The 21,696-nt window shown below is 36.6% G+C and overlaps 1 protein-coding gene across 6 annotated transcripts in view; it reads left to right on the top strand.

Annotated features, from left to right (window-relative positions):
* The first annotated feature begins 4,719 nt into the window (after positions 1–4,719).
* The window catches only part of LOC106883525 (kielin/chordin-like protein), a 145,770-nt gene continuing 128,793 nt past the window's right edge, over positions 4,720–21,696 (top strand). For 4 of the 6 annotated variants that reach the window (XR_008263766.2, XR_008263765.2, XM_052966686.2 and 1 more), the window contains exons 1-3: positions 5,093–7,213; positions 13,510–14,054; positions 17,256–17,322. Coding sequence is in view for 4 of the 6 variants with exons in the window: in XM_052966686.2 (XP_052822646.2) it covers positions 6,871–7,213; positions 13,510–14,054; positions 17,256–17,322 (955 nt within the window). In the remaining 2 variants the exon portion in view is untranslated. Of the gene's footprint in view, positions 4,853–5,092; positions 7,214–13,509; positions 14,055–17,255; positions 17,323–21,696 lie in introns of those variants that run through there. The other 2 variants (XM_089348426.1, XM_052966685.2) reach the window with 2 other exon arrangements.

Genomic DNA, 21,696 nt, shown 5'->3' with positions numbered 1-21,696 from the left:
GTTAATTACAGCAATCTCAGTATTTACTTTATCAACCTCCAAAAGGATGAAAAGCAAAGTCAACTCCAGTGGCACCGGAACCCAAAATGTAAAGCTGGACGAAATGCCGCTGTTAAGAATTCTTCCAGTTTGCTACCTTGGAACAGTAATGTCAATACTGATAACCGTTTCAACAGTGAAGACAAGTCCTGAAATTTGTGGAGAGGAGCCAGTTGATTACATCCATTCAGCCACTTGACTGATTCTTGTTTCATTGACCCTGAAAGGATGAAATGCAAAGTTGACCTCAGTGGAATTTGAACTCAGAAACATGATACAGTAGATAGAGGACAAGTGGGAGAAGATTGGAGAGAGAGAGAGAGAGAGAGAGAGAGAGAGAGAGAGAGAGAGAGAGAGAGAGAGAGGGAGAGAGAGAGAGAGAGAGAGAGAGAGAGAGAGAGAGAGAGAGAGAGAGAGAGAGAGAGAGAGAGATGACATATGGTTGGGCAGGTTGTAAGAGTGCGGGGCAGATATAATAATAATGAGCTTATTGTGTGGACAATAAGGATGTGTGGACAAATTTATGTTTGCAATCCTTAAGGTAATTCAAAATATTACTGAGATAAACTACCTTACCGAGTGAAGATAGCTGTGTTTATAGCTCCCTAATTTGGTTAACTAAGACATCTCTCAGTTGAAAGTTTGGTAGAAGAAACAGACAAATTGATATTATAGCAGCAGTGACTAATTGTCTCTTTTGTCAGCAATCTGTTGGAGAAATATCAGCTAGCAGTAATTTTTGATGGTAAAGGAAAGATATAGTTGGCCATTGATTTTGCGTGTGTGCAATCAGTATTAAAACGAAGTTCTATCCATCTCTCTTGACTGTGCGTGTGTGCGACAGTGACTAAGACAAGATGTCTTACGACATTTAGTATCGATCTCTTTGTGTGTGTGACATAGAGGTGACATGACTGCATTCATCGTGTGTTGAACTCTGTGTGGCAAGGCTAAAAAGGCTTGTATAGACAGGAAACCTGACAAGCTGTGCAAAGAGCTGTATTGTATTACCTGTGAGAGAATAATGGCAAGGTAATCTAGGGGTTTTGCTATTTCAGGTGAATCTATTCTGGTGGGGTCAGGGATCAAGTGGTGAAGACATTAACCAACTAAGGATAGAGTGTGTGGTCTTAGTGTTCTTAACTAAAAACAATAGCATTATGTAGCTAGGAGGAAAACTAGTGATTTGGTTTCAAGTCAAATGTTTGCTGCTCTGCAAATGCATCCATTACAATCTCTTTCATCTGTTGTTTTTCTTCAATTTCCTCACTTTCTCTTTGCTTGATTTTATCCCTATTCTTCTCTGCATCGCATCAGATTTAGTATTTTTTGTTTACAACATCTTTATTGTTTGAAATCAGGATGTATTCCATCACAGGTTTATGTAAACTTGTCCTTGGTTATGCAATCAAGTACCCCCTGTTCGTAGTTGACTGGGCAGTAGTGAAATAGGCTTCCTAATGGGCATTCTCATTATCTTTTAATGCCTGTCTTCCATACTGGCATGATTTGGATGGTTTTATAGGACCTGATGGATTGGTGGCATGACTTTTATGGTTGCATGCAAGAGTTGTAAAAAATTAATTGATGAAAAATTAATTGCAATATATTGGTCCAATTAATTGATTGGAGTCATACTGCCAATTAAAAAATTGATTGCTATCATATCAATTAATTGCAACATTGTCAGTGAAAGTTCTTCAAATGGCTCATACTTCATTTGACATTCAAAGGGCAAATACAGCGTTCTATTTTTCTTTGAGGTATTGTGCTGTTGCTTTGTTCTGACTGCTGAGAATGATTCACACATTCTGTCATGTTTAGGAATTGACTATTGTGTATGCTGTTAAGTGTTGATGCTTGATTTGGACTGCTGAGAATGATACACATTCTATCATGCTTGGGAATTGGCTATTGTGTATGTTGTCAAATAAATGCTGTTGAGTGATTCTTGGCTCTGACTGCCAAGAATGATTCACACATTCAGTCTTCAAGTCATTAAATCGTAACTTTGCCTGCAACATGGTTGCATCTTGAATTCCACTCCAACATATTACCTGAATCAAACTTTCATCAGTGGAGTGGTGAAATATCTTCCATTGTAAACTGTGGTGAAATATCTTTTGTTTTAAACTAAGCCATGCCACATGAAAATGAGCAAATCATCAGAAAATATTTTGATTAAACAGACAGTAAACATGTATGGAAATGCAAGTGTGGAAAAAAGGAACTAGATGGACAAATATTATGAATCGTATAAAAAAACCAGCATCCAGAGTATTCTACTACACTAGCAACTTGACAACCATCTTCATCAAGTTTTCTTTTACCTAGAAGTAGTTTGGTCAGTTGCTTAGCCTATAGTGAATTTGTGTAGAATACCATTGATTGGATGTGCCTCTCATAAATTCAATCAAGCTGTTTCTGCTTATCTTGACAAGCAGGAAGTTCTGCTTGATAAAATTAACGTGTTGATGAGCAAGCTAAAATCACTAAAACTTGCAGGTAAACTTCAAGAAAAAATGCGTTTGCAAAGAAATAAACCCCATTGGTCCAGTACTTATGACATGATTGAGAGGAACATCCAACTCAAGCCCTTTTTAGACTCTTTTCAAGTTGATCCAAAGCTGGTTGATTATCTGTTGACTCCACGTGACCAGAATGATCTGCAGACTCTAAAAGACAATTTTGGAAAGTTACACTCAGTAACAGTCACCTGGCAAAGAACAGAAATAGATTCAGGAGATGTTCAAATTCTTTTCGACGAAATTCTTGCATTGTATCCTTATGAGGAGTTTAAAAAATATTTGCTCCCAGCGGCAGCCATTGTGCACAGCCCAAATTTTGAAAGTGGAGTTGTGAAAATTTTACAACATGCAAAAGCAGAGTTAACTGCAGATGAAATGGCTGCTCTACATCAGCTGAAAGTGGTGGCAGACACGTCACGATTTACCTGGAGAAGATGATGATTTTGGAGTGTTAGCTTTAATTTGTTTGTAAAAACACAAAAAAGATTAAATTTCACCTCAGCAATATCTGAACTGTAGATTTTTGTTTCCAGCGTCTAACATCTTGGAACGTTTCTTCAGCTCAGCAGGTTACGCTTTTAATGTTTTTCGGCAATACCAATGAATTTAGAAATGCAATTATTTCTAAAAGTCAATCGCATTTTCTGAGATGAAGAATTACTTTCAGAAATCTACGATTGTTCATGACCTTTTGCTATATTAGAACATTTTAATTTTCCAACTCGTCTGAGAAACTCTTTCAATTAAAGATCTTTAATTAATTTTTTTTTCAACTCCTGTACAATGTAGAGTAGACATGTAGTTTGTTCCCTATTCTAAATCAATAAAATTGAACTTTGAACATTTTTGAGACTATAAGAAGTGCCTTTTATTTTCCTACCATTTTGGCTCTTATCTAAATCAAAGCCAACACTCCAAAATATATAGTGATTTTATGTTTGGCAAAATAATTGACAATAATTGATTGGCCTGTATTCTAATTAAAATTAATTGATTGCTAGGAAAATAATCGATTGGAAAAGTTCCAATCAATTATTTACAACCCCTGGTTGCATGCCCTTCCTACCACTAACCACTTTACAGAGTGTACTGGGCACCCCCACCAATTCTACCACTTATTGTATTGACCAATAAATACAAGAAAGGCAACATTGTTGGGGCTTGGTCAAATGAAATATTCAAAGTAGGGGGTCAGGTGAAAGGAGAACGAAATCTCAGAGATTAAACTGAACAACACTTCAAAATCAGACTTTTTCTTAAAATGTAAGAGAGAGAGAAAGATAGATAGATAGATAGATAGTTAGATAGATAGATACAGAGAGAGAGAGAGGGGGAAAGAGAGAGAGAGAAAGAGAGAGAGAGTGAGAGAAAGAGAGAGAACGGGAATGGGACCAAAGCTATTTGCAAAGCTATTACAATGTTTTGCAGAACCTGTTCAACCTATCTCTTTAAACATGGGAAAATAAGTGGCAATAACAATTCTAATTTTTAGTACAAGGCCAGCAATCTTAGGGGAGGGGATAAGTCGATTACATCGACCCCAGTGCTTAACTGGTACTTATTTTATGGACCCCGAAAGGATGAAAGTCAAAGTCGACCTCAACGGAATTTGAACTCGGAACGTCAAGAGTTGAAAAAATGTCATTAAGCATTCTGTCCACCGCTCAAACAATTCTACTGATGGTGATTATATTAGTGTCTAGATTAATTTTTCTCGCTTTCCCGTCACGCTTTGTTATGTAGTGACGTAACTAGAGTGCGAGCCGCCCGGTGCAATTCGATGGCCTCCACCCGCCTAGCGTACACAAGCTTATAGAGGAGACCTAAAGGTGTCGCCCGGGACGCGCTGTCTTCTTGCTCGCTACCCGGTATTGTTCTTAAAGTTTGCATTTGAATCAGAGCAACTTATGGCCGAGTCAACAGGCAAAACAGTTACTAATTTCAGTTAATATATTTCGACCGCAAAATCTCAGCAAACTGCAAAATACAATGAGTAAAACAAAGGAGAACATCAGTGCTTTATGCTCGCAGGTTTGCCTTGACAATGACTGCAGGGTGTCGAGGATTCTTTGTGGTTGGTTTTCATGTGAAAAAAATCAACGATAATAGCATCTTGCCCCAGCATTACATAAATATCCATTGCAAAAACATGTAAAAGATCCCAGGAGACGGAGAGAATAAATCACAGATTTAAGCCTGGGTTCATTTCATTAGATGAGAAAATCTTCCTGTGATCGGGCAATATCCTATCTGGGGATTGGTGGCTGTGTTATTCACATAACAAGGTAAACACTGGCGCCCACTTTTTCTGATTTTATAACCACCTTTCACCTGATTTAATCTTATTAACATATAGAATTCATCTCTACCTATCTTCTTTAATCCTCCAAAACCAGTTTTTTTATTCCTAGTCTTTGTTTTAATCTGACTTCCCCCATTTCAAAAACAATATTTCGTTCGCTTTCTCCAACCCCTTTTGTTTCTCTCATCTCTTCCATATATATCTTCTATTCTCTAATATTTTTCATCCTTCCTACTCGCTTGGCTATTTTTCTTTGAAATAATTCTTTCCATTGTTTCTTCCTCTTATTTTCATTCTTTCCCTAAGCCAGCCAATCTGCATATTCTTCCTACATAATTTTCACTTTTTCTTTTTCTTCCTGCCTCTTTTACTATTTCCTTATTCCTTTCACATCTCTTCAAGTTCGCTGACCTCTTAAAAGGACTAAACTTAACCGTTCACTTCCCTCCCTCAACATTCTCAGCCGAGGGAATTTTTCTTCAAATCTCTCTCATTGTTTTTATTCTCATTTTTAATTCCATTTCTTAAATATTTTCTTTCGTATGTTCTTCTTTTGCACTGATTCTTCTCAGACCCGCGCACACGTAGAACTCTTTCGGATTTAATGTTTCTCTTCTAATCTTTGTCAGTTCAAGAAATTAAATGCCAGTAATAGACCGTAGCAAAAACTTGTATATATTCAGTGCTTTACGGCATAAATTTAAATTTTAGAGGGAGATTAAATATATAAAAGAATCAACTGAGGCTTATGATGCAAAAATAAAATATGTGAAAAATAAATTTTTTGTAAGGAATATGTTTTTGTGTTAAATTCCTTCTAAAAAATGTACCCATCCCCCCCGATTTCATATCTAGTTTAATATCAACAATATAACATTCGCTTTTATCTATAACACCTTCCCCTTTTTAATATTTCCTTTCCCAACTGAAGAAAAACCAGGATTGGGATTTATTGTAGAAAAATAGAAATACAGAAAAGATAGAAGAATATTTTTTTAAGGGGAGAAGTACAGAGAAAATGAAATAGTTACATTTGGTCTGGAAGGATTTGAATGAATGGAAGGAGAGAAAAGGAATTAGATTTCATTGTTGCCTCGTAAAGAAGATATAGAACTATATATAAAAAAATACAAGCAATGAACTTAGGAGATTATTTGAGTCGGAAAACATATATATTTTGGATATTGGAAAGAGGAAATAGTAGCTAAGTGTTAAGGGGATTAACCAGTTGCAAAAGGGATTAAGTTATACCAGATGATACGTGCAAAACGGATTAAGTTATACCAGATGATACGTGCAAAACGGATTAAGCAGTTTATACTAGAAGTATTAGGTATCTTGACAAACTATTACAAATTGAAAGAAAAGTGAGAGAAAGAGAAGAAGAGAAAAAAACAAGAAGAGAGAAAGAGGATGAGTGAGGAGGAAGAAAGAGATGAGACGGAGAGGAAGAGAGAGAGAGGAAAGAAATAGTGAGTGAGGAGAAAGAGCGAGAGAGTGGAGCCTGGCAGAAAATTGGAAAGTTGTTGGTAATTCGAGCTTGTTTGGAAGGGTGTGCAGAAGTTAGGTAGTATTATGTATGAGTGTGTAGGCATTCAGCCTCCTCCGCACTAGTTTCTTGCGAAGTTCAGTTCCTGCACGGGAGACGGCGAAAGTGGATGGCTATTTAGAAAGTGGCCAAACAAAAGTTCTCTACTCTAAGAACTTTACGCTTTTATTATCTTCTTCTGTACAACCTGAACTTATGTCCATGCATTTATCTAATGCATCTGTTTTAAAGAGAGAGAAAATAATAAGGGACTTCTTTGAAATCTAACGATAGTCCTTTGCACTGAATTAAGAAAGAAAAACAAAGACTACCAGTTGAATCACTGGAAACCTGGAAAGAAATGAAGAAAATAGACAATTAGAGGAAATTCTATTCCATAAAGTAAACCGAAGAGGCCAAACTTGGAAACTAATTTTTTTCTGATGCTGTTATTACTTTGGCAGCCCTAAATTATGGCTGTAGAGAAAAGGGCTAAATATTGTTTTGGAGTTGTCGATAGTACCAAAGAAAGTCATGATGTTTGTGTGGAAGGCGATCAGAGAACGGAGACAGCAGCGACCGATGACAATAACAATCGCAGCATGTACAAACACGGCAGGCATTTTACGAAGAATGCCAGCCGATTACCTCATCTGCTCATGTCTTGTATTCTGATTTTTTCCATCCTATGTACACTGTCCACACAAGTCCATGCCATCAGTTCCCGTCATCGCCAACACCGAAAACATCGGCACCAAACTTATTCGCCAAAGTACAAAGATCGACGCCCCGCTACGCCTGTGGCTGGGGTTGATGGTAAGAATGGATTTTATGCAACCTTTTTTTTCTCACCTCTTTCACCTCTTTCATCTTATCCCACAGAAACATATATTATTTTTCTGGCTCACTCCTGTTTCCAATCCCAAAATTATTTTTCAGAAATATGCGTATTTCTCGAAGGGAAAAGTATTAAATATGAATTCATTCATTTAATTTCAAGACAAGATTTTTCATAATCAAAATACAAACAATATTACGATGGTAAACAGTTCAACTATTCATTGAAGTTTAAATTTTAAACTGAAAATATATTTGTTAAAACTTATTTTTTTAAATTTTAAAATATGAAAGCTTTGAAACGAACTAATTTTCTTCTTTAAAATAAAGATGTTTCACAAATATGAATTGATGTGAAAATAAAATTTGAAGAAATTACATTTAAAGTACAATTAATTTAACCGCATCAAACAACAAAGAAAGTAAAATAAAATTTAAAGTAACCTCAATTTTTTAAAAACATAACAAATCGAGATAAAATGATATTGTTTATTAAAGATATGAGGCACAGACATGGTGACTCGAGCCGCTTGAAATAGTTACCGAACCTCCCTTATGATACCTTCAGCTATCTTAAAAACAGAATTGTCATAGGCTAATGTATTCTTTGGTACACCATGCTTATATATAAAATATATATATATACTACGTGGTGCTGACGGTTCGAATGCATTTGATTGTAGGTCTGCTTCATCTGGGCTGACCTGGGGCTATAGAGTATCAGCTTCCATACTTCGTACAAGCTTTCCTTAATCTTTGGAGTTTCCGATTAGCCAACAGTAATTCATAGGGATGGGAAAGGGCTAGGAATTGGGAGGCATTTCTTTTTCTTACAAATTACGATTATGAAAATATTTTCCCCCTTCTAAAATGTTCAATTAAAAAATTTTTGATCCTCAATTCTTACCCTTGCCATACCCCCATCTAATAGTGGCACTATTCCGAAACTCCGCCGTTATTTTGACCGTTTGGGTTGTATCATTGGAAGCTGACCAAACGTGCACTTGGATAATACTGAACATTTAAAATATATTTTGATCGGTCATTCAACCCCCACTTTTTTTTATTTTTAATATTGACATTTATAAAGTTGCTAACTTATTGAGACAATTCGCTAATAGCTGCAATGAAACTTCAGGAAAACAACAATATTTATCTGCAAATAAGAGATAAACCTTTAACTGTTTCGTTGATTAATGTTTATTGTTATCTCTCTCTCTCTCTCTCTCTCTCTCTCTCTCTCTCTCTCTCTCTCTCTCTCTCTCTCTCTTGTAAACTAGAGATCGTGTGTTCGATCTTCAGTGAAGGCCCTTTATAAAGACATTGGAAATTACAGCATTATCTTTGTAAATATTTGTTACAAAGATATGAAGAATTAGGCTTAGCAGGCTGTGTCAGCATTTATTTTTATGAGACGAATTTTCGCGTTTAGCTTTCATGTAAATAAACATTGATTGATGCCGATATAACACCATAATTCCGACTAATTATTTTAGGAATTTTTCTAATTGTTTCTGACATTCTCTACAAACACTCTGTCGTTGACAAATATCAGCACATGCTTCTTGTATAGATTTTGCTTCTTAAAACTTAATCATCATCATAATTTAACGTCCGTCGTCCATGCTGGTATGGATAGGACGGTTCGGTAAGATCCTACGTATCAGAAGTCTGCATTGCGTTCCGCTGTCTGTTCATAAGTATAAATTTGTTGCAAGTACCATTTTACTATCTAAAATATGTCCCACTCTCTTGCAAGAGTTACGACTACTAGTTACAAATCCAAACCATTCTCTCCACTCATGCTGAACCTTAAAAACATCCAAATTGCCTTTCATTCTTGCTGTTCATAACAGTGCAAAGCATTGATTACAAAAAAAGCTTTGCTCTTTTTTTGATAACAAGATTGATACTCTACCAGTCATAGATGTCTCTCACTAGTATTATTTCTACATCTATAATAAAGTACTCATCATATTCACCTGTATATGTTGTGGATAATGTCTAAGGGGTAAAATGTTTTGCCTGGTTATGTTTCCAACTGGAAGTCTTTCAACCACGAGTTCAGTTTCAGTTCACATCTTCTAATGTCTTCTATTGTTGTGGTTCCAAACTGCATTTACCCCTCCTCTACTCAGTCATCTTCTAATCTTTGAATGCTCATATTAAACTCAGCCAAGTCCTTCTAATGCATAGCTTATCATTCTTAAAACTCACTTTCTGCTCATGTAAGCAACTACGAACTCTGCCAAAATCCAAACTTTCCTCAGTACACCAATCTAAGTAGGGTTTTGGTCACCTCTCTTTCCCTGCAAAACTATGTATTTAAACTTAATCCCATGCAGTCATTCATCTGCAGTTTCTGTTCAATTATTATAAAATAATTATTGATTCATCAATTACCAGTTCCTCTTAATTGTGACATACATTTTTCTTTTTCCCAAAGAAAATTTTAATGAAACGAATCCAATCAGGAATTGAAACTAGACCACGGAACTATATTCAAATTTGATTATACCATCAATGTATTATACTCATTTTCCTCAAACAATTAAAGAGTTTGCCTCCAGAATACAGAAAGCTGGAAAGTTATGCCTATCTTTATAGCTTCCATTCTATCACACTTCAAACAGAAATAATGTTGTCACACTATTTGGCTCATCATTCTGCAGCCCTGATTTAAGATCATCATTTGAGTGCTGCTATTAACCCACCTGACCAAGACCATTCCTGATTCTATGATACAAGCTTCTTGCTTTAAAGTTATCCATGTTAAAACCTTCCATCAAAATTTCATGTTAATTAGTTCTTCAAAGTACCAGCTTAATAATAATGATATTATTATTTTACTAAATATTTCATTGATTCCAAGAATGTTTGAAACAAAGGTCGTGTGTGTCAAGAGGAATTTAGTAATTGATGGGTGAATATTATCTTTTACTTGTTTCAGTCAGGCTGTGGTCATGCTGGAGCACTCTCTCTTGAGTTTTTATTTAAATGAACTGACCCCAGGATGTCTTTCTTTATAAGCCTGGTACTTATTCTATCAGTCTCTTTTGCCTGATATAAGTTATAGGGACATAAACACACCAACACACACACAAAGATGCATATACTCAAGTGTATATATACATATACATGCACACACACACACACTCTCACATTATATATATACGATGGGCTCCTTTCAGTTTCTGTCTATCAAATCCACTCACAAGGCTTTGGTTGGTTTGAGGCTACAGTAGAAGATATGCCCAAGGTGCCATGCAGTGGGACTGAACCCGGAAACAAACTTCTTATCACACAACTGTGCCTACTAAATTCTTCATAGTTTTCAAAATTAAATGAAGCCACAGAAATATAACTGAAAGATTAATAATGACAATTATACGAAATTTGACATTATTTTCAAAATTAATTGCAACAAAAGCAGTGCATTTCAGTAAAAAATTAATAATGAAAAAGTTAAATCAAGAAGCTGAAAGTGAACTTGTTCTTTGATTTGTTGTTATTTTTACAGATTTACCATTTTTCAATGTTTTCACTTAATATCTTAATTAGTTTCAAGCTGGTTAATGAGAGGCAGCAGCAGAAAAGTAGTGAAAATATTCAAACATATCCATCCCCATCTCTGACCTTTATGTTGTCATTACTCCCTCTCCTGTTCCCTTCCTTGGTCAACATACCTTACTGAGTATTTTCCTCTTTCACCATCTACAAGGCACCCCTGTGCCTTGTACAGGTCAATATCAAGTGAGGTTACCTCTCTACGCTAAGTGAATCGGGAAAGTGTAGGATTGTGAGGTGTCTTTAGTATTGTTTCACTGAGGACCAGCATTGGTGCCACTCTGTAAAGTGGTTGGAAATAGAAAGGGGATTCAACTGAAGAAACCTTGCCAAACAACACTAGTTACTAAGGAGCATTAGCTCATCATCATCATTTAACGTCCGCTTTCCATGCTAGCATGGGTTGGACAATTTGACTGGGGACTGGTGAACCAGGTGGCTACACCAGGCTCACTGTCCCCAGTCAAATCGTCCAACCCATGCTAGCATGGAGCTCCTAATAAGAAATAAATCGGACCATGACAACTCATTCAGCCTGTGCTAACATGGAAAGTAGTGTTGAATAATGATGCTGATTTCAGTGAGTTTGTGGGATCCATTTGGTGAGATATGTTATTCTGGGCAGATGTAAAACAGGGTTGGAACAAATAATCACAGAGGCAGTGAGTCTTATTATTTTAGAAATATCAGACTGAGATAACAGAGAAGCCTTACTTTAAGCATGTAATGGAGAACTTCAATTAGAAAGAAACAGAAAAATATTGGATATAGGGTGTCAGAAAAGAAACATTGAGCAAGCAAAGGATATGGGAATAAATTGTATCAAAAGAACAAGAGGTTTGAAAAGTTTCAAATTGCAAGACACTGAAGGAAATAAACCAAGGCTATTGTGGCAGAAGGATTATCAAAATGTTTATGTATCTTGTTTGTCCTTAATGACAATGAAACATTGTGATTGGTTAACAAACAAAGAGAATCATTGAGATAAGAAAATGAAAACAGAAAAAGGATTAAATTTTTAAAAGTTGATGAATAAAACAAACTTATGGAATATATGTAGATAGCTGTTATGTTGAAAGCATCTTTCTGGATAGAAAAATGTTAATGAAACACTCAAATTATCAAGAGATTTGTTAATATAATGACTGATATAGTAATATTATTAATTGTCTTTGAAAAAATGTGTACTTTATGTACTTTTAACATAGTCAAATAAAGTATGAAGAGTTCTGCAATTTGCTTGAAGCTTTGTTACATGTAAATATTTTAAGAAGACCTTCAAGCCATGCAGTTGTCAGGTGATGTTAATAAAGGAAGATATTATATCATCTGACATAAGTTGTTTGATGATTCTGTTATATTTTGGAAAAGATTCCTTTTATCAAATATAACATAGTAAAATATTCTCACCATTTTATGCCTGTTGTCCCTGCTGGTATGGGCTGGACGGCTTGACTAGGCTGGAGGGCTGCACCAAACTCCAGTCTGATTTGACATGGTTTTCTACAGTTGGATGCCCTTCCTAACGCCAACCACTCTGAGAGTGAAATGGGTACTATTATGTGTCACTGGCATGGGTGCCATTTGCATGACACTGGGGCGCGTTTACGTGTCACTGGCACTGGTGCAGTTTCCGTGACATGGGTATCTGCCACGATTGTGATTTTGCTTGGCTTGATGGGTCTTCTCAAGCACAACATAAAGCCAAAGGTCTTGGTCATTGCCTCCGTGAGACCCAACACTTGAACTCATCCACTTTGCCTCTGTGAGGCCCAATGTTCAAAAGATGTTCTTTACATGCCACCAGCATGAGTGCATTTGGCTTGAAAGTGTCCTCACAAGCACAGCACATTGCCAAAGGTCTCTGTCACCAGTCATTGACTATGAGGCTCTAAGTTCATAGATCATGCTTCATCACTTCGTCCCATGTCTTCCTAGGTCTACCTCTACCACAGGTTCCCTCCACAGTTAGAAATTGGCACTTCTTTATGCAGCTGTCCTCAACCATATTCATCACATGACCATACCAAAGCAGTCTCTCTTGTACACCACATCTGATTCCTCTGGCTAACTTTGCTCTCAAGATGCTTACACTCTGTCGAACTCACACACTGACATTGCACATCCAGCAAAGCATATTGGCTTCATTTCTTTCAAGCTTACGCATGTCATTGGCTGTTATAGCCCATGTTTCACTGCCATACAGCATAGCTGTTTGCACACAGGCATCGTCCAATCTGCCTTTCACTCTGAGAGTGAGGCCCGTTGTTGCCAGCAGGAGCTCTCTGAACTTTGCCCTGCCTAATCTTATTCTCACAGCTACACTCTTGGAGCATCCACCTCCACTACTAACTTGGTGGCCTAGATAATGGAAGCTATTTACTATCTCTAGCTTGCTAGAGTGTGGAATGTGTGATATAAGGAAACTTTGTGAGTGAAAGAAAATCATTTTCTCGATTTCTTGTGATCAGTAAATATGTTTTGTATATCAGGAATTGTCTAAGATGCTTGAGGTTTGTAATAAATTTCCAAAACTTATCATTCAAAATATATCCCCCCCCCCCCCCACCACAATTTAGCAATTTATCTAGAAACTATATTTGCATGACATTTGCTAGTTTTCAGTGATGCATTTGTCACTCATGGAACTTTAATTTTGACTCTGAAAAGCGATTAATTTTCATTATCATTTTATTGTTTTCTTTCAGGAATTGATATTATTAAAGAAATTGGGAGGCAGTCTACTAACCAGACTGTGAAAAGAGTGTCTTTGAGGGCCGTGCAGTTATCTGAAGGTTTCCATGGTAGAATAAGTCGAAAATCAATGAAAAGTCTTCTGAGGAAATCTAGCAGAACATTTTCTTTATTGTTATATGGTGATATTTCAGCAAGCGATGGCACTCAAGCCACTTTGATAAGTGTACATTCTGAAGGAAGAGAATTACCATTGTTACAGGTCTTGTTAGACACTTCAAACCAGTCTTTAGTTGTTCGGTACCAAGGTGAAAGATCTTACCAACGTGTTAATATTCATGGATTCATTCCTATTACATCTGAAGACATTTCTGAAATACAATCACATCCAAAAAGTCCCTGGGACCAGTTGCTGTTTACTTTCGGTCTTAATGAATTGCGCATTGTGGTTGACTGTTTTCCAGAGAAAATTATTCCTCTTCGTCAGAAAATGGCTATTTTTGATGGCCATAAATTATTTTTCTTTGGCCATGATAAAAAGAAGAAGAATTATTTAGAGGTTTGTGCTTGTTTTCTTAGATATTGTGTCTTTGGGTGAACTTTGAGTTTTGAACTTTAACCCGTTTGATGGGAATCTGCATGGGACCCACCTGCTTCTAACATTTGGTTTAAAACGACTTCATTTACAACCGGCACCGAAACTTCATGTTATGTTACTTTTCTAAATTCTTCATTATTTTCAACATCAATTGAAGCCAAGACTGAATAAAACCAGTCATACCCCAGGTGACAGAAAACTTTTAAGTCACCTGAACGAATTATTAATCATACTCATTATTATTATCAATTGGGAGGAATAGTACCCTGTATATAAACTGTTTAATATTTAATTCTGAGTGGAAAGCCAAAGAAAGGGGAGCCCTTAGGTTTCTTTCTTTTTCATGTTTTTAACGAGTATCATTTGTTTTTAAGGTTCTCAATGAAGAAAAAAAAATTTTATTAAATTTTTTTTTTCACTTCACGTTTTGTCTCCATTGCAACTGAATGCTTCTCATTTGTGATAAATGACATTGTATTTAGAAACCCAAGACAGCAGTTTATGAGAATATACCTTTATTCTTTTACTTGTTTTAGTCATTGTTTTGTGGCCATACAGGAGCACACTGCCTTGCAGGGTTTGTTGACAAATTGACCCCAGCACCTATTTTAAATCTGAAATGCCAAATCACTAAAAGAGGAAAAAAAAAAAAACAGAACCTGGCACTTCATTAGTGAAGGTTCAAGTTGATCCGATCAGTGGAACAGCTTGCTTGTGGAATTAATGGCTGAGTACTCCAGACATGCATACCCTTTATGTGGTTCTCAGGGAGATTCAGCATGACACAGAATGTAATAAGAATGGTCCTTTGAAATACTAGTACTGCTCATTTCTGCCAGTTGGAGCAATATGAAAACTAAATTGCCAAGTTACAGGGACATAAACAAACTGACACTGGTTGTTAGCAGTGAGGAGATAAACACAGACATGCACACACACACAGCAGGTTTCTACACAGTTTCCATCTACCAAATTCAGTCACAAGGGATCAGTTGGCCCATGTCTATAGTAGAAGACACTTGTCAAAGTTGCTGCATAGTGGGACTGAATGGGAACCCTCTTAACCACACAGCCATGTTTGTGCGTCAAAGAACATGGCATTTCCATTTATTCATTCTTATATGCTATTCATTAACAGAGGAGATTTTGAAGCAGCAAGCTGCAAAATCATTAGAACACTGGACAAAATTCCTTGTGGTACTTGTTCCATCTCTTTACATTGTGAGTTCAAATTTTGCTGAGATGAACTTTGCCTTTCGTCCTTTCAGGGGTTGATAAAATAAAGTACCAGCCAAGTACTTGGGGGTCGATGTAATCTACTAACTCCCTTCCCTAAAATTACTTTCTTTGTACTGAAACCAGAAACGTTTATTATCAGAATCTATAAATATCTGCAATTAGTAACTCTATGAAATAGACACACACCATTTCACAAACCTTTAGACCAAAGTGAAAGTAATTGGAACGGCACTGCAAACATTTCAAAGGGCAGTATAAATATATATGGAACTCTTTCAAATTAGTTGCATATCTGGCCTGATTTAACATTTATTAAATAAGACAAAATGACCTTCTTAGAAAGAATCCTTTTTTGAAATACTGTAATAACAATCTTACAAATGTTAATTCTAAATGTGAATTCTTCATCATAATCATTATCACCATTTAGCATCCACATTTCTGCTTGCTTGAATCAGAAGGAATTTACTTCTAAAACCAATTATAAAGTTACCACTAAAGCCTTCTCCTCCCCACTCTCTCTCAAGTTTTTTTGTCAATTTCTGTCGACTAAATCCAATTTCAAGGCTTTAGTTATCCTGGGGCAATAGCAGAAAACATTTTACCAAGGTTCAATACACTGGTACCAAGTCTGAAATCCTGTGATTTGTTAATCCGAGAAGAAAGGACAGAAGCCATTGTTGTCTTGATTCTTCTAGTTTGGAGATGTGATATGTTCAGGAAATTAATTTTATTAAAAGTAGGACTGAAATGTTGCCAGTCAGGCTGGATAATAAAATGGTTTGGGAAGTGATTTCTGGAAAGAAGAACCTTTAGAGAGAGGTCTTAGCAATTGTCTACACTGAGAAATTACTACCAAACTACATAAACTACTACACCTATGCACCCAGGTATATACAAATAGGTACATGTATGTGCCTCCTCCTCCTTCCTGACCCAATTCCATTTCCTTCACCTCCCTGCCCAAACTGATATTTACCATTGACCCACCCTTGTTTGCCATTCACTTTTAATCCATCTCCGTCTCTACCCATCAGCTGTTCCCATTTCACACTCTTGTGAACTTTGCTTCTTACACACACACTTCCCAATTTCCTTTTCCTCACCTTCTTTTACCTTAAGCATATTCCCTAACCCCTGATCACTACCCTCTCTTTTTCTCTTTCCAGCTGGGGTAGCCATGTATCTCCTCTATAACAATACTCCTGTTTTTGACCCTCACTCATACTTTAGCCACTGGCATTCAGCCACTGGCATTCAGCCACTGGCATTCAGCCACCCCTCTCAACACTACATGCCTACTTGATCGAGGGGTCTTGTCTTGAAAGTTATTTGGTAACTTCACTACAGCCCATACTATAAAAAAGCTCTCAGTATAGTCTGTAAAGTGGTTGATATTAGAAAGGGTATCTTGACATGGAAACGATTTCAGAACACAGACAGACAGATCAATATGGTTCTCTGGCTCAACAAATCCTGTCAAACCATCCAACTCCTGCTAGGATGGAAGATGGATGCTAAGTGATGATCACACACACACACACACACACACACACACACACACACACACGGAAGTTAAATGATGATGGTACTTGTGTGTGTGTGCATATATATATATATATATATATACACACACACACACACACACACACACACACATATATGCACTCTCATCTGTATCACTAACGTTTGGATTTTATGTCAGATATTTATTAAAAAAAAACAAAACTTGTCTACAAATCTCTGCTTAGATCAGTTGATTAAAAAGAATTGAATTTCTAATTGTAACTATTTTTTGAAAATTTCTAGTCAATAATTAGATAATATTGTTAGGGATTTAGTGATTTATTTATTACTTTTTAATAAAAATGTTTGTACTTTACATGTTACTGTTGAAGTTCTATATGTCTGTTTATTCCTCAGGGTTTGGTTTATAAGGCAAAACTTTACAATCATATTATTAAAGGATTTCCTTGGACTTGTCCCAAAGGTAAGGATATTATTTAAAATATTTAATGGCTTCAGAGTGTGAAGAACTGTCTGATTGATGATCTGCAATTGGTTGAATCTAGTAGCATGTATATTTGGTTAACCCTTTTGATATCAATCTGCCTAGAACTGTCTCTGATTCTTGTGATACAAACTCCCTGTTTTAAAGAGATGTATGTTAAAACCTTTACCGCAAAATTTCATGTTAATTTATGTTCCAGACATTTGGTTAATAAGAACAAATTTATTTTATTAACTTTCATTATTTTAAAAATTAATTGAAACAAAGGCAGAATATTTCAACAGAAAAGAGTTAACTCAGAGAAATCATCATTATCATCATTTAGTGTACGTTTTCCATGCTGGCATGGGTTAGACGATTTGACTGGAATTGGTAAGCTAGATAGCTGTACCAGGCTCTAGTCTGATTTTAGTTTGGTTTCTACAGCTGGATGCCCTTCCTAATGCCAACCACTCCAAGAGTGTAGTGGGTGCCTTTTACATGTCACCAGCACTGTCCGTGACTACAGTTTCACTTGGCCTGATGTGTCTTCTCAGTCACAGAAAACTGTCAAACGTCATTCATTATCACCTCTGTGACACCAAACATCTGAAGATTATGCTTCACCAATTTGTCCCATGTCTTCCTGGGTCTACCATTTCCACAGGTATGGACTGGCACGTCTTTATGCAGCTGTCCACATCCATATGCAAGCTGTCCTCATCCAGGCATCAAATGAGAATAAAAAGGTAGGGTTAAATAATTGATTGGTTAATAAGAACGGTGAAAAGATGGGAGTTAGAACTGAAATAAATATTTTAAAACTCAATATTCAGGCACATTTGTACCTGTGTGGTAAGAAGCTTGCTTCCTAACTACATGGTTCCGGGTTCAGCCCTGCTACATGGCACCTTGGGAAAGTGTCTTCTACTATAGCCTTGGACCAACCAAAGCCTTGCGAGTGGGTTCAGTAGATGGAAACTGAAAGAAGCTTGTTGTATAGATCTATGTCTGTGCATGTGTGTCTATGTCTGCGTTTCTACTCCACCATTGCTTGACAACTGATGTTGGTGTGTTTAGTGAAAAGAAACCGATAAAAGAAGTTCCAGGCTTTAAGAAAAAAATAGTATTGGAGTTGATTCATATGACTGAAACGAATCGTAGTTATGGCCAATGCTGGTGGCACATAGAAAGCATCTTTCGAGTGTTGGGCCTCACAGAGGCAATGATGAATAACTGAGTCCATTATCTCGTGCTTGAGAAGACTCATGAAGCCAAGTAAAATCATGATTGTGGCAGATACCGGTGTTACACAAATGGCACATGAAAGCGCCCATTACACTTTCGAAGTGGTTGGCATTAGGAAGGACATCCAGCCATAGAAACCATGCCAAATCAGACTGGAGTCTGGTGCAGCCTTCCAGCTGGCCAGCCCTGGTCAAACCATCCCACCCATGCCAGCATGGACAACAGATGTTCAATGACGATGATGATGATGATTCTATATATGTTGCACTCTTTAGAAGTAATGTAACAAAATTCTTTACCTGATTTTCACAATAATAATAAGAAGAAGCTTCTTTGTTGTCAGCCAGCATATTGTAATTTCACATAAATTCTTTTGGCAGTAATTAATATAAAGCAATTACAGAATATTTAATACTGCAGACTTTATTTAGGAACATCTCTTTTCTTTTATATTATTATTTGATTTATTAGATCTTGTTTCTATTGTAGAATTATTATTTATTGTTATATTTCTTTGAATGTTATCCATTATTTGATGGCTAAGTCTGGTAGTATACTTTTTCCACTGTGGCTGATATCAGGAAATATTCTTACAATTATTATAATTTAGCTTTCATCAAATTTCTTAGTACTTATACAAAATGATGAAAGGGATACTAACCTCTGAAAGGAAAATATTACCTTAAAACAAACAAAAAAAAGCAAATTTCTTGTTTGTGTAAATCCTTTCATAACTATTCTGTCATTTACTCTCTATCCCCTTCCCTTGTCTTTATGATTTATTCTCTCTCACTCTTGTGAGTGTGTGTGTGGGGGCATTCCTTTACTCATTGCCTGCCACCAAGCTTAGTATATAGTGCTCTTTCTGCACTTCTCATGTTAACCCTGTTTGTATATCTTATTCTCCCCCCCCCCCCCTCTATATGATGTACAGCATGACTGGAGAAATCGACCAACCAACATTTATATTGGCTGATATTATTATACAGAGATTATTGGATTTTACTATTGTTTCAGTTTTCTGCAGAAAATAAAACTAAATCAACATTATGACACTGCTCTTGCATGCATGGATTCTATGGGATGGTTTTTATGGTTAATGTTTATATTAATGTTTATATCATGGGAATATCTGTAAAAATATGTTCTGTGTAGTTTTCCTAGAAATGAGAGAGACCAGCTTAAAATGACTTGTTGCAAATTTTGAAGGAAGCCATTTGCCAAATGTAGACAGTCTGTTTGACATAATGAGAGAATTTTATTGAATAGGATCTTAAGAGGTTGGTGTTAGCAACATTATCTAGCCATAGAAACCATGCCGAATTAGATACTGGAGCAGGATGCAAACCCCTGATTCATCAGATCTTATCAAAGTGGCCAACCCATTCCAACATGGAAGGTAGATGAGAATTAAATCTGAAACAAAACCCCTAATAACAGCAGCATCTAGCAGGTTTCTATGAGAAATATAAACATATTAAGGATTCTTCAGAGAGAGATTTTGATACTTTGTGCACAAATATAAATTATGTAGAACAGTGATTACCAAATACTTTGTTCCACCAATCTCCTGGAACCTATTATTACTGGTCCTTATGATATGTCGCCAGAAAAGCAATTTCCTAACCCTACTAAAGAACAATTATACTGGAAACCTTAAAGAGATGTTGAGTTGGTCTTCGTAATTAGATAGAAGTGAAGGTCATGGTAAGAGGTTGTGTTTGTAAATATGAATGACTCAACACTCAATGTCTCACATTTTCATATAATTATTATTTCAAGCAGCCATATTTTTTATAGACACAATGGATTAATTATATTGAATAAACATACATTTTATCATGTTTGTGATATTTAAAAGTGTACTGCATGAGGTAGGAATAATGTTTTAGTTAATAGTGTTATATGATAACTGTATATCTTAATATATAAAATCCGTTCTGTCTGTTTGTGCACTTATAACTCGAGTATTGTTCATCCAATCGTGCTGAAATTTTATAAACATGGATAGATGAGAGAGTGGGGCATTCGCTAATCTAAAAGAATTTTCAAAATCGTTAGTTTCAAAGTGAGAATCGCAATTTTTGTAATCTTTATGTCCTGTTTGTTCCGCCATTAAAACAACCAGTTGCTCACACAGCTGGCACATACCATTTCGCTAGCAACAAGGGGAGTACAGGACGACAGTCAGCCGAAACTTTCGCTATGCTCTCTCTCTTCTTTCACCTCTTTGTGGGGTTAATAATCTTAATCTTTAGTTACAGTTTCTCATTCAAACTACATAATAGGCAGAATTGTCAGATTAAGACAGTAGGGTGTTTTGAGGGAGATTTAGCTGCTATTTCTATCAGGTCTTACGTCTGTATTGTTATGTGAGATACTGTCCTATATATATATTCCTTATGCTTTCCATGCATGGATTCTATGGGATGGTTTTTATGGTTAATGTTTATATTAATGTTTATATCATGGGAATATCTGTAAAAACCCACTCCGAGAGCGTAGTGGGTGCTTTTACGTGCCACTAGCACGAAGGGTAGTCAGGCGGTACTGGCAACGGCCACGCTCAAAATGGTGTATTTTATGTGCCACCTGCACAGAAGCCAGTCCAGTGGCACTGACAATGATCTCGCTCGAATGTCTTTACACATGCCACCGGCACAAGTGCCAGGAAGGCGACGCTGGGCACAGGTGCCATCACGATTTCGCTTTCGCTTGCCTCAACAGGTCTTTGCAAGCGGACATATATATATATATATAAATATGTATATATATATATATATATACATGTATCATCATCATCATTATCATCATTGTTGTTTAACGTCTGTTTTCCAATGTGGCATGAGTTGTACGGTTGAATTGAAGACTGCCCAGCCAGAAGCCTTCACCAGGCTCCAATGTGATCTGGCAAAGTTTCTACAGGTGGATGCCCTTCCTAGCATCAGCCACTCCAAGAATGTAGTGGTTGATTCTATGTGCCACCGGCATGAGGGCCAGTCAGGTGGTACTGGCAATGACTACACTTGAATGTTGTTTTTCACGTACCACCGGCACATGTGCCAGGAAGGTGACACTGACAATGGTCATGCTTGAATGGTGCTTATCATCAAGAGGATTAATTGG

This window comes from Octopus bimaculoides, chromosome 3 (genome assembly GCF_046866305.1).
Source record: "Octopus bimaculoides isolate indiv1 chromosome 3, ASM4686630v1, whole genome shotgun sequence".
Taxonomy (NCBI): Eukaryota; Metazoa; Mollusca; class Cephalopoda; order Octopoda; family Octopodidae; genus Octopus; species Octopus bimaculoides.
This window is presented reverse-complemented; position numbering and strand designations above follow the sequence as displayed.